The sequence below is a fragment of the Manihot esculenta genome, chromosome 1 (assembly GCF_001659605.2).
Source record: "Manihot esculenta cultivar AM560-2 chromosome 1, M.esculenta_v8, whole genome shotgun sequence".
Lineage (NCBI taxonomy): Eukaryota > Viridiplantae > Streptophyta > Magnoliopsida > Malpighiales > Euphorbiaceae > Manihot > Manihot esculenta.
The window spans coordinates 35392776-35405436 of NC_035161.2; the positions used below are offsets into that span (position 1 = coordinate 35392776).

General features: G+C 33.0%; 2 protein-coding genes across 3 annotated transcripts; both read right to left on the minus strand.

Moving 5' to 3' along the window:
• Window positions 1-237: 237 nt before the first annotated feature.
• Window positions 238-5891, minus strand: LOC110623016 (oxysterol-binding protein-related protein 3C). Its single transcript, XM_021767867.2, has 10 exons — window positions 5551-5891; window positions 5264-5357; window positions 4980-5096; window positions 4812-4884; window positions 4607-4725; window positions 3930-4051; window positions 2499-2675; window positions 1815-1959; window positions 877-1055; window positions 238-761 (listed from the first exon to the last, which is right to left on the minus strand). The coding sequence occupies exons 1-10, from the start codon at window positions 5646-5648 to the stop codon at window positions 515-517; spliced, it is 1371 nt and encodes a 456-aa protein (XP_021623559.1). The 5' UTR covers window positions 5649-5891; the 3' UTR covers window positions 238-514.
• A 1695-nt stretch (window positions 5892-7586) lies between these two features.
• LOC110622945 (oxysterol-binding protein-related protein 3C) lies at window positions 7587-11919 on the minus strand. 2 transcript variants are annotated; one of them, XM_021767744.2, is made up of 10 exons: window positions 11547-11917; window positions 11168-11261; window positions 10761-10877; window positions 10593-10665; window positions 10394-10512; window positions 10039-10160; window positions 9750-9926; window positions 9117-9261; window positions 8195-8373; window positions 7587-8085 (listed from the first exon to the last, which is right to left on the minus strand). In XM_021767744.2, the coding sequence occupies exons 1-10, from the start codon at window positions 11642-11644 to the stop codon at window positions 7839-7841; spliced, it is 1371 nt and encodes a 456-aa protein (XP_021623436.1). In that variant the 5' UTR covers window positions 11645-11917; the 3' UTR covers window positions 7587-7838. The 2 variants fall into 2 exon arrangements, with proteins under 2 accessions (XP_021623436.1, XP_043815529.1); XM_043959594.1 differs by lacking the exon at window positions 9750-9926 and having other exon boundaries at window positions 11547-11919.
• Between the last annotated feature and the right edge of the window lie 742 nt (window positions 11920-12661).

The window sequence follows — 12661 nt, forward strand, 5'->3', positions numbered from 1 at the left end:
AATATGACAACAGTAACTTGTTGCCTCCATCATGAATGCAACTGGAAAATGGAATGACAGCAGTAGCTGTACCAAAATTTTTATGATGGCATCCCAACCGCCTATCACATTATTACATATATTGTACAGATATGAAACAGTAATAATTTTTGCCTCTTGTTTATTCCATTACTCCCCTGTTCTGATATTCTGCAAAGGAAATAAATTATCACATGCTTTAAAATAAAATACGCCAGCTGCTCAAAAATCAAATTTTAATTTACACTGGCCCCCTAAAGTTCCACAATCTTTATAAGCATCTTAGCAAGAGAGGAAAAATAAACTAAAACAAAATAGTCACCCTAAAAAGGTTCTTAACATACTAAGAAAAATAATTTGTCTCACACCCAATTGCAAAGTGAGTGTGGAAATGGAGATACAATGTACAGATGCCAACAAACAACAGTTAGATTCCACATTATACCGATTAGCCAACCAACTGCATAACCCAAGCAAACATGCAAATATGAGGACTTCATTCAGTTGACAAGTTACTATACTGCCAAGGATTGAATTCGATTGACTGGACATCAACCTCCACTATGCTGTCTGAGTTGTCCACAACAGCCCTATGTTCAGCGTATTTACCGTTGTACTGGTAAACTTCCAAGTCACCCCATGGAGTTGGGGTAACCTCATCAGTCATATCAAACCATCTTGGTGCAAATTTATGGCCTTTAGCCTCTCGTTCTCTTTTTTCGGCTCTCTGCCTTTCCTCCAAACTGACATTAGAAAGCAAAAGGCAAACCTTTAAACTTCAAAATTAAGTAATCTTGCAGCAGATTTAATTCTAGACATTATTCAAGTGATAAAAAGGCTGCAGAGAGAGAGAGAGACCTGCTCTTTCCAGAGCCAGCTTTTGATAGATCACCCTTTTCAAGTGCTAATCTATCAGGACGCAGGCGAGAATCAGATGCTAGCAACTTCCTTGGAGCTGTGTCAAAACTGTTAATTTTATGTGCAAAATACGTATACTGAAATTTATCATTTGCTGGAGCATCAGCAACATGCCACACCTGCAGAGCAAAATTAAATAAAAACTCAAAATGAGTAATAGTTCCAAGTGAAACGTTTTATTAAGGAGTCCAAACATCAGCAAACCCAGAGCTAGGTGCATTTTTAGTTACCAAAGAATAATCTATCTATCACAAATATTCAGGTAAGCACTGTCAATCCAATCACCATCATCATCCTTAAAAGTAGAGTTCCTTTTGTGCTAGTGGAATATAAATTTAAATTGAAAAAAAAAATGACTCGCAATTCATCTATAATCCAATAGTCCATTTGCAAAAATAGCATGTGTTTCCTATTTCAAAAATTTAAGTCCAACTATAAAAAGAGAAAATTTGTTGTGAATGGTCAAACTTGTTTGGCAGAGTATTTTAGCAAAAACAGTATTCTGAAAGCATGTTCTTGAAGTACCCTGTTTACTGTTTAGGGGAACAGGAAAATAATTTCTTTGCAGTTCTTCTGAAACATATTTCATGGTGGCAGATAGAAAAACAAATTCTCAGTAGACGATATTCTGAAACAATACAATATTCCAATAAACTTTTAATGAGCTCCCTGCAACTAAAGTGACTATTGCACTCCAAGGAAGGTGACAAGCTGTAATCATAACAGAATCTAAGTCATCATCCAAGTTGATATATCAAGATGCTAAATGCAAAAAATTGCATCATAAACCTAAACATACTAGTTACTTGACTTTTGTTTCACATCAAATAAAAACTGAAAAGGAAAACAAAGCAGCATATGGTAAAAGAAGTTCTTGCCTCTTTCAATTCTGAGCCTGGAAGAGGTTCTCCTTCCATATCACATGGTTGATAGCTCATTGACTCATTCCATTTCCCCGTCATCAATATTTTGGGCTCTTCAGCGGCATTATAAACATATCCATCCACCTCATAGCGACCAGCACTGGAATCAAGCATAATTATTCATTCACCACCAGCAGGTTAAGTTAATGGAAATTAAATGCAAGAATGGTAGAGATCTTGAGAAAACAAAATTTGAGGATATGAAGCCAACATCATCCAAGCTCCCAAACCCTACCCCAAACCTTCTATATATATATATATATAGGAGAACAAATAGATGAATAAAAAATACTTCAAACTCATTGAACCTGAACATGGTATAACCAATTCAAATTAAGCATTTCCAGCCTTGTATCATAGCTTCACTTCAATTGAAAACAGAAGTCATTATGGAGAGAGAGAGAGAGAGAGAGAGAGAGAGAGAGGAGAGTGGAAGGACAATGAGAGTGTAAAGTCTAAATACGAGTCCAACTTTATTAAAGCCGAACACTAAACTTCAAGCCATTCCCAAAATTTCCATTTTTCTGAAATGCGAAGGTAACTATGTCACAATAATACATTCATCAAACACCTATATTTAATACATAGATGAAGAGAATGGAATCTTAAAATTAGAAAGAGATAGAAATAGGTGATTACCCAAACCAGCCACATGGTTGAAAATATAGAACAACTTTATCTCCGGTAGTCAAATTCGTCATTATCATCTCCCCAGGTGAATCAACCCATGTCCGTCCAAAAATTAGATTGTTGACCTTTGTGAGGGGTGGTACTAGATCTAAAACCACACCGTCTCTTTTAAGCTTCACTTGTGTTCTGCAAAGGAGCAAATGAATTTGAATTTATAAATTTCTCAAATACTCAAACTTAATCAAATGAAACATCAAAGTATACTAAAATAAACTGCTAAATAAGGAAAAAAAAAACCTAGTTAGCTATGATAAAGCCCCTTATGAGCATGACACATGTTTTCCTTGCTTCGCTGAAAGAAGGCATTACACCAATTGTGCGAAAAGGGGAATTAAGGGAAAAGGAAATGTTATGTGCTGAGTGGAAAATGTGAGGAAAGCTAGTTTACCTTGTTTAGAGATGGGGAAGATGTGTGGGGAAAGAAAACTGAAGGGATCCAATACAAAAAATTTTCTTCATCCCAATAAATGTAACTTCTCTATTTTGGATAAAGTTAGTTATTTCCTTTGCAAACATTTATTCTCCAAAACTAAACATAAAAAAATGCAGTCTCCAAAGTTTTCTCAACGTTTTCCCCTTACATTTTCCTTCTATCCAAACAAAATAGGGGAATACCTTAAGTTTTAAGACAAAGGCTATGGCAAACTCTCCCTCCACTTCCCCATCCCCACCAATGCTTACCCTTGGCCTAAGGCTATAAACAAACCAAGATGAACTTAAAAAAGTTCAGGCTTGGTTCCTTAAAATCTTTTCGGCCCTTTTTCCAAGTCAAATATCAATAAACTCAAGTTTGACTCATTAAGAAACGAGTCAAACTAGGCATTCAATTTTAAGACAAAGGCAAAACTGTTACGAAGGCTACTGCAACCCCCCTCCCCCAACCAAGGTTATCCTTTTTGTCTAAGGGTGTAAACAAGCTGACTTGAGCCCAGTTTTAAAAAGCTCCTACATGATTTGTTAAAAATTTTTCGAGCTCAGCACATTTCATAAACGAGTTAATATACTTCAGAATAACTTTAAAACTAAATAATTTTAGGTAACCAAGTCGTTCACAAGCGGACTTGCGAATCTATTAAATAATTAAGATTGTGAACCCTAACAAGCCAAAGATCAACAAGCTCAAAGCTCATTTATTAAACAATCTTGAAAATTAAGCTCAAGTTTGGTTCATTAGAAAATGAATTAGCCAAACTGAGGTTTTATCCATTTGAGCATCAAATAGCTCGCAAGTAGTTTTGTTCATTTACAACCCTAACATAAGAGCAAATTCTGCCTTGATCGCATTAAGCATCTAAGGAGACAACAATGGAGCACTAAAACCTTAAAACATACAATATAATATGAAAAACAAACAATGAAAATTTTCAATGTAGACATTACCTTCCAACTGGATAAACATCAAGCGAGTTTCCTAGAAATTTAGTTTTTAACTTCGATGTCACATCATAAGTAAAATGCTCATTTTCAGCATGGCCAGCACTCATTGGGGGATGATGACTCACCTGATATAAAAGTATGGTCAGAGAATCAACATGGCAAGCAACATAAACAAGAAACAAACTGAAATGAAAACATCTTTCGACTAGTGAGCTTCTGTAAAATAAAGCTAGACACAAAATCACTTCAAAAGTTTGGATGGAACAAAACGGAAAGGAGAAAGAAAGAGGCTTTTTAGGCACATCTTACAATTGCAAGAATGCAACATAGCACTTATTGGAAATAAAATGAGAGAGTATTATTTAAGATGGTTTAATAATGGTCAATAGAGTGCCAAATGCCCCGGTATGAAGTGCGATAAGTTAGTAAGAGAAGAAGTGAGAAAGGAAAGGAAGAGACCTTAGATGATGCAAAAAGCAATATCAAAAGATTTTCAAGCCTTGAATATTAGTGAGAACTTAATGTCTAGCTGAATAGCAATAAAGGATCCATCTAATTGACCCTAAATAGTTTAGAATTAGTGTGGATATTGCAATTGCAGAAGTACATTTAAGAAATAAAGCAAAGATAGGAATGGAGCAGGTCCTACTTCAAGGGGGAAAAAAAAGTTGAAGACTCACCTGCTCTGCAATAAATGTAATACCACCATGATTAACCATTTCATAAGTCTCTCCAAGAATGGGATTAAAAGGCTTCCATGTTCGTTGGTAGGCATAGTAAACAGAAATAGCCCATGATGCTGCACCAGCAACATAACTTCACTTCATTACCCAACAATACTTGAATGAACCTTGTAAAATTTTAATGCAAAAGTATAATACTCACAAGCATACACCAAACGCATGTAAGGATCCTCGCATTCGTCTGCTTGATCCAACAAGTAGGAGTATTCCATCAACTGTAAGGGGCAGACATAATTTTTTAAAAATGATGTGCATTATACTAAAGTGAGCATCTCATACAATCATAAAATGCAGGGGGAGAGGCACAAACCTCAGCTATTTTTTGAATCATGGTCATTGGCTCGAAAATTAGGACAGGAAGTGTCACCATGGATGTAACATCAGAACCTATGTATTTGTGCATCATTTTCCAATAGCTATCTCGTTCCTATGTAGAATGATACCAAGAAATGAAACATATCACTTGCTTAAAAAAAATGATGAATGAGATGATGAATAGCATCCTGTCGGGTGCATAAGCCAGCGCAGGACTTCAACGGGAGAAAAAAAGGAAAAAAAAATATTGAGGTTGAGGCTTAACAGAAGGTGGCATACCTCCTGCTTCCATCTTCCTCTCTGAGCCTCCTCCTCTGCATCATCTTTGCCACCTTCTGGATTTATGACTTCTACACCTTCATAACCAAGTAAGCTGGAGACATTGAGAACAAATATGTACCCATCAAGTCGAGGACATTAAACATAGAAAATCCAGGAAGTGAATTCAAAAACTCAACACACTAGTTAAATGGATAAATAAATCGCGATTAAATTGAGCTATCAAACTAAATTATTTTCTCACAAGACAAAAATTTAACGAAGAAAAAAGAAAAAACTGGAGTTACCCATTAACAGATCTATGCATAGCGTTGCCAAACATGGTCAAGCCAGAGGTCATGGCCGCAAAAAACCCTTTACTTTGATTGTTATCAGGAGTACCCATCTCTGTGTATAACCCTGGCTGGTTTTCTTGATTCTGAATTTCAGTCCTCAACTCAATTCCTCGACGGAAGATCCAACAGGTCAAGACAGCTCTTCACAATCGCAGCAATTCAACGAGGAATATACTTATTATATATATGCAGAGAGAGAGAGAGAGAGAGAGATTGAATTGGAGCAATAAGTAGTTGATAACTGTGGAATGCCAGAGGGGGACAAGACGAACTTCGAAATTGGTCGTGCTTTAGTAGGAGGGATTTTGATGGATGTTCAATTTATTTTACTTTTAATTTTTTTCTAAAATATTTTATAAATTTTATGTTTAAGTTTTTTAATTAAAAATTTTAAAATTCAAAGGATTAAACTTATTTACTTTTAAATTAATTAATAATTTAATATATTTATTTCAAGATCAATAAATTAACTTACATAATTTTCAAACTAAATCAATTTGATTTTTTAATTTATAATTAATTAATGATAAATTTAATAATATTTTCAATATTATTTTATTAATAAAATAAAAACCCACAAATTAAATTATTTTTTTGTTTAAAATGGGTAAAATTTATTAAATTTCAGTGATTATTTTCCATATTTCCCTCTATGTAAAACATTCCCCCATTCTCTTTATTATTATTTTTTCTTTAGCTTAACTATTTCATTATTTACTTTTGGTAAGTTCAATGAATTATGATGAAATATATATTTACACCTTTTAGTTCTTTTAGATGAAACCATTTAATACTTAAAATATGATTTTATTATATAATTTTTAAATTTATAGAAATTATAATAACTAAATATAAATTAATTATATTATTAAAAATAATTTTATTTATTATCAATTACAATCTAAATTTTACTGACTGTATTATAAATTTTCATAAAATAATAAAATTACTCTTTTCTCACTTCATCAATATATAAATTGAAAGTGCAAATAATAAAATTGAAAGTACGTTTAGCAATATATATTATTAATTTTTCTATTATTATCTCACTTTAAAAATTTTAAAATATAATTTTATTTTTTATATGTACACTTATTAGTTTTTATTTTATTTAATATTAATATGTGAAAAAAGCATTACCATCTAAAGGCTATTTTAGCTAAATTATTTAAAAAAAACTTTTATTTATTAATTTAGATTAATAAATTTTAAACATAATATGTGACACGAAGATAATACATATTGATTTTGGGCATGTTAATTTCAATTTTTTTTTATTTATAATATCAAATAAATGTAATTTCTCAACACTATAACAATTATCATTAAGAAAAAAAAAAAACCCTTTAAGGCATCTCTCAAAATAAATGTGGTTTACTTTATTTTGTAAAATAATATTATTGATTAAAGAAGTACTATAACTATTTCATTAATGCACTCCAAGGTTTCGCCTGGTGGAAAGTGTATCATGTAACCTTGAAAGGTTTAAGGTTCGACTTTCCCGATCCCCTATTTCAAAAAAAAAAAAAAAAATTTCATTAATTGAATTATAATTTTTATTAAAATGAAAAAGTTAATTGAATTATTTATTGTTTAATATATTTTTACGTTTAAAATATACAACTACGAAGGTTATTTTTAAACTAAAAAATAAATTATTTTAACTAAAATCTTATAATATTAGTTTGATAAAAATCTAAATTTTTAGATTACAAAACAAAACACTCTAAATCATTTTTATGATTATTTTTATTAATTATTAATAATTATACTATTTAATTAATAAAATGAAAAGGGTCAGATAGTCACATTTCTCCATATTATCATTTACAATCAATGAAAATGGACCAGATTTAATTTCGATCAGAATTTTCTGTCAGAAATAGATTTCTAACTGGAAGATGGTGATAATCATACCCTCTATTTTTGTTTTTAATTACTTCTTCCAGTTCAGTTGTAAAAGAGTATACATTCAAGTACAAGCATCCAAAACAAAACCTAAAATTTTGCATAAGAAAAGTAACAAGAAAGGAATTGAGATGTTGGGTTTCTAATAAAAATGAACCAAAAAAAAAAAAAATAAGGCTCTTAACAGACTGAGAAAAGTAGAATTTTCCCAAATCAACTGGAAAGGAATTTTATCAAAAAGAACATACACGAGCCAACAAATAATAGCTAGATTTCACATAATGAGAGAGTTGCAGCTGCATAAACCGAGAAAACATGAAAACAAGAGAACCTCATTCTGCAGACAAGTTACCAAACTGCCAGGGGTTGAATTCAATTGATTTGACATCAACCTCCTCTATGCTGTCTGAGCTATCTATAACAGCCCTGTGTTCTGTGTATTTACCGTTGTATTGGTAGATTTCCAAGTCACCCCATGGTGTAGGTGTAACCTCGTCAGTCATATCAAACCATCGTGGTGTAAATTTATGGGCCTTAACCTCTCGTTCTCTTCTTTCAGCTCTCTGCCTTTCCTCCAAACTGACATGATGAAGAAAATGTACTGTAAACACCTTATAATTGGAAGAACAGATTTTGCAGCACAATCAATTCTGGGGCAGTAATCAAGTTTTAGTTAAGAGAAAGATACCTGCTCTTTTCAGCACCAGCTTTGGATAGATCACCCTTCTCCAGTGCTAATCTATCAGGGCGCAAACGGGAATCAGATGCTAACAACTTCCTAGGAGCTGTGTCGAAGCTGTTAAGTTTATGCGCAAAGTATGTATACTGAAATTTATCATTTGGTGGAACATCAGCAACATGCCAGGCCTACAGAGCAAAATTAAACAAAATTTGTACATGAGTAGTAATTCTAAGCATTTCTAGTTACCAAATCAAATATCAGCAAACTTGGAGCTCCTTATTAGTTACCAAAAAGATGTATCCAATAACACAAAAGTTATCCCAACGCTCAACAGATGCATGCTCACAACTGAGTCACCCTCATCTTCAAAAGTAAAATTCTATGCATGCTAATGGGAATAAATGTAAATAAATGAAAAGTGAACACTGATACAATTGCATTCAGACATCTGACTGCTCATTCATGAAAAAGGCATTTGGTTCCCATTTTCAAAAAAAAATAATAATAATAATAACTTCATGCATGAAAAAAGAAACAAATACTTTCAGCGGAAAAAATTCTTTGGGCAACTACCTACTATAAGGAACAGTTATCTGGAAACATGGTCACAAGCTAAAAAAGGTGCTTTGCAATTAGAGAAATAATTCTCAGCAGACAACATGCCAACAAGAAGTTATTCCACAAAAAGTATGTAGCTGTCATGAACTCTCTGGCTACAAGCATCTACTGCATTGCAAGGAAGCATTTGTTCCAAGTAAGAGAACTTTCATCATTACAGCCATTATGGCATGATAAAATTGATATATGCATAAAGAAGCACAATACCAGGGTGCTAAATGCCAACATCGCATAAGAAAACTTAATATTGTATATAGTTGTTGACTTTTGTTCCAACATAAAAGCTGCGTGTGATAAAAGAAGTTCTTACCTCTTTCAATTCTGAGCCTGTAACAGGTTCACCTTCCAGATCACATGGTTGATAGCTCATTGACTCATTCCACTTCCCTGTCATCAATATTTTGGGCTCTTCAGCAGCATTATAAACATACCCATCCACTTCATAGCGGCCAGCACTGAAATGAAGCAAAACAGTTCCAGTCACAACCAACAGGCCGCAATTGCAAAGCCAATATATATAACAAAAAAAGCAAATTAAAATCCAATGACTGATGCAATCCTCGAAGAAAACCACTTCCCCAATATATGTATACAAGAACAACATGTAGAAGACTTAAATTGATGAAATGAACTTACTGAATATGAACATAATGTAGGTAATGAATTCAAAGTTAAGCAATTCTAAATTCATACATATTCAAAGAAAGATAACAGAAAGGAGAGAGAATATGGACAGAGAATTGAATTGGTAAAGTCTAAATACAACTCCAACATAATTGTTTCCAATCATAGAAATTCAAGTCATCCCAAATTTCTCATTTTCAGGAGTTTGATAGGTATTTATGCTTATATATTCATCAAATACCCACATATTTACACTAGAAGAGCCAATGCTGAGGGAATGGAACCATAAATTAGACGGAGATAGAAACAGGTTAAATACCCAAACCAGCCACATGGTTGAAAATATAGAACAACTTTGTCCCCAGTGGTCAAATTCGTCATTATCATCTCCCCAAGTGTATCAACCCATGTCCGTCCAAAAATCAGATTGTTAACCTTTGTGGGTGGTGGTACTAGATCTAAAACCACGCCGTCTCTTTTAAGAGTTACACGCGTTCTGCGAGAAAAAGAACAAATCTCAATTTCTACACTATTAAAAGAGCTCAATCGTAACCAAATTAAGCAAAAATGATGCTAAAGATTGATAAAAAAAGAAATGCAGGTATTACCTTCCAACTGGATAAACATCAACAGAGTTTCCTAAAAATTTAGTCTTCAACTTTGATGTGATGTCATAAGCAAAATGCTCATTTTCAGCATGGCCAGCACCCATTGGGGGATGATGGCTCACCTGATATTAAGACATAGTAAGATAATCAACATTTAAAACAATTAAAAATAATAATAAAAAACAGAATTAAAAATGAAGCATCTTTGGAGACATGAGCTGCATACAGATTAAATACATCCAGAATGGATAAGTTTGGATGTCAAATGAAAAGGAGAAAGGCACTTTCACAAATCTTGCACCATGGGAATGAAACAGGTCTTACATCAAGAAAAAGCAAAAAGTTGAAGTCTCACCTGCTCCGAAATAAATGTAATCCCTCCTTGATTAATCATTTCATAAGTCTCTCCAAGGATGGGGTTAAATGGTTTCCATGTCCTCTGGTATGCATAGTAGACAGAAATTGCCCATGACGCTACACAAAATAACATAACTTCAGTTCATTATGCCAACAGTACTCGAATAAAGTTCATAATGCATAAGCATTCTACTCACAAGCATACACCAAACGCATATAAGGATCCTCGCATTCATCTGCTTGATCTAACAAGTAGGAGTATTCCATCAACTGTGACAGGCAGCAAAAATTTAGAAAATAGTAAAGAATATATGAAGTGTCCATAACATTAAATCATAATTTGAAGTAAACAGAGACGCACAAACCTCTGCCATTTTTTGAAGCATGGTCATTGGCTCAAAAATAAGGACAGGAAGTGTCACCATAGAGGTAACATCTGAGCCTATGTAATTCTGCATCATTTTCCAGTAGCCATCTCGTTCCTGTGTACAATACAGTCGGCTAAAATATCAGCACGTAGTAGCCAAAAATATGTTACGAGATGAATTCACAAATTTAACAAGCAAAGAGCAGATCAAACTGCTCTCGCACATAAATTCCAAGACACTAATTTCAAACTGAAAAATAGGGGCAACACCAAAACACGGTACTAAACACAGTACATGAGAGGATGTTGAGCATCCTGTTGCGTATATAACCCATGGTAGCACACCGATTGGGTAAAAAGATAATTAAACTATGAAGAACCAGGGAAGCAACAGAAGGTAGCTACCTCTTGCTTCCATCTTCCTTTCTGAGCTTCCTCTTCCGCATCGTCTTTGCCGCCCTCTGGATTTATGACTTCTACTCCTTCATAACCAAGGAACCTGTAGATATTGAGAACAAAGTATATTCATCAAATGGAGGCCCTTAAGCACAGAAAAGCCAGATACTGAATTCAAAACTTAACACCCCCCCCCCCCCTCCAACACACACACGCGCGCGCGCACACATAACAACCCAACAACAAAAAATTAAAAGGGTATTATGAAAAGTTAAGAAAATTAAGAGATCACACGATCAAAGAAAGATTTTGGATCGGTGTTCCGCGATGAATAGCTTAAAACTAACCAAATTCAAAAACAAAGAAAGAAGAAGAAAAGTAGAATTACCCATTAACAGATCTGTGCATAGCGTTGCCAAACATGGACAAGCCAGAAGTCATAGAAGCAAAAAAGCCTTTACTTTGATTGCTATTAGGAGTAGCCATTTTTTTTCCTGTATGAATAAGAAACTTTTGTGTTTGTTAATTCAGAAATCAGTTTTTGAACTCAAATGCTCAGCCGGAGACAGAGAGGGAAGGAGGGCTCCTTAAATGGCAAGAGTTGAATAGGAGTCGTCGATATGGACCAAGAAGAATAGAAGAGTCAAAGGTGTGAAATGAAAATAGAGGAAATCTGTGATTTTTCAGAAGGGAAAAGACTGCTTACGAAATCGAAACTGGTTGGCGGTTTCGCAACTCTCTTTTTGGTTGTCATCTCGGATTTGTATTCCATTTTCCAGATTACCGCGTAAATGACGATATATTCCAACTTTTCTTAAAAATCACAATTATGTTTTTTTTTTTATGATAAATGTTTTTTTTAAGTCTTAAGCTATGTAATTGACTATTATATTTGTATATTTTTAAAATTAAATAGTTGTCCAAATGAAGGTTATTTTGTTAAAAATGTTGATTTTATTCTCTTAATTAAATTAATAATAAATTAATTAAAACATCCATTAAAAAATTAAAATAATTTATTATATAGTATCTGATATTTACTTATTTTAATTAATAAATAATTTAATTTATAAATTTTTATTTAAAATTATTTTTTTAATTTTTAATTTTTTAAAATTTATAAATTTAATTTAATAATAAATATATCTAAATAGATGGAAAATGTATATTCTCTACCCTAGTTCCCTTAAACTCACCATTCACATTTTGAAACATTTACACCCATCTTAAATATAAACATTAATTTAAAAATCATAGATGGGCCCGTCGAGACAATGGATGAAGTGGAGGTAAGGGATGCTTCCACTAAGGAAAGTGGGAAAGAGAAATTTGTATATCTTTATTTAATTTATAAGGTAATGATTAAAATGAAAATAAAAATAAAGTAAAAAATATATATTAAATTAAAATTCTCTAATAAGTATGAGATAAAATTGAGCAGTGATGCAAGAATAATTACATACTGTTAAACTTTTATCGGGTGGTTTCTTGTCGGGTGGATGG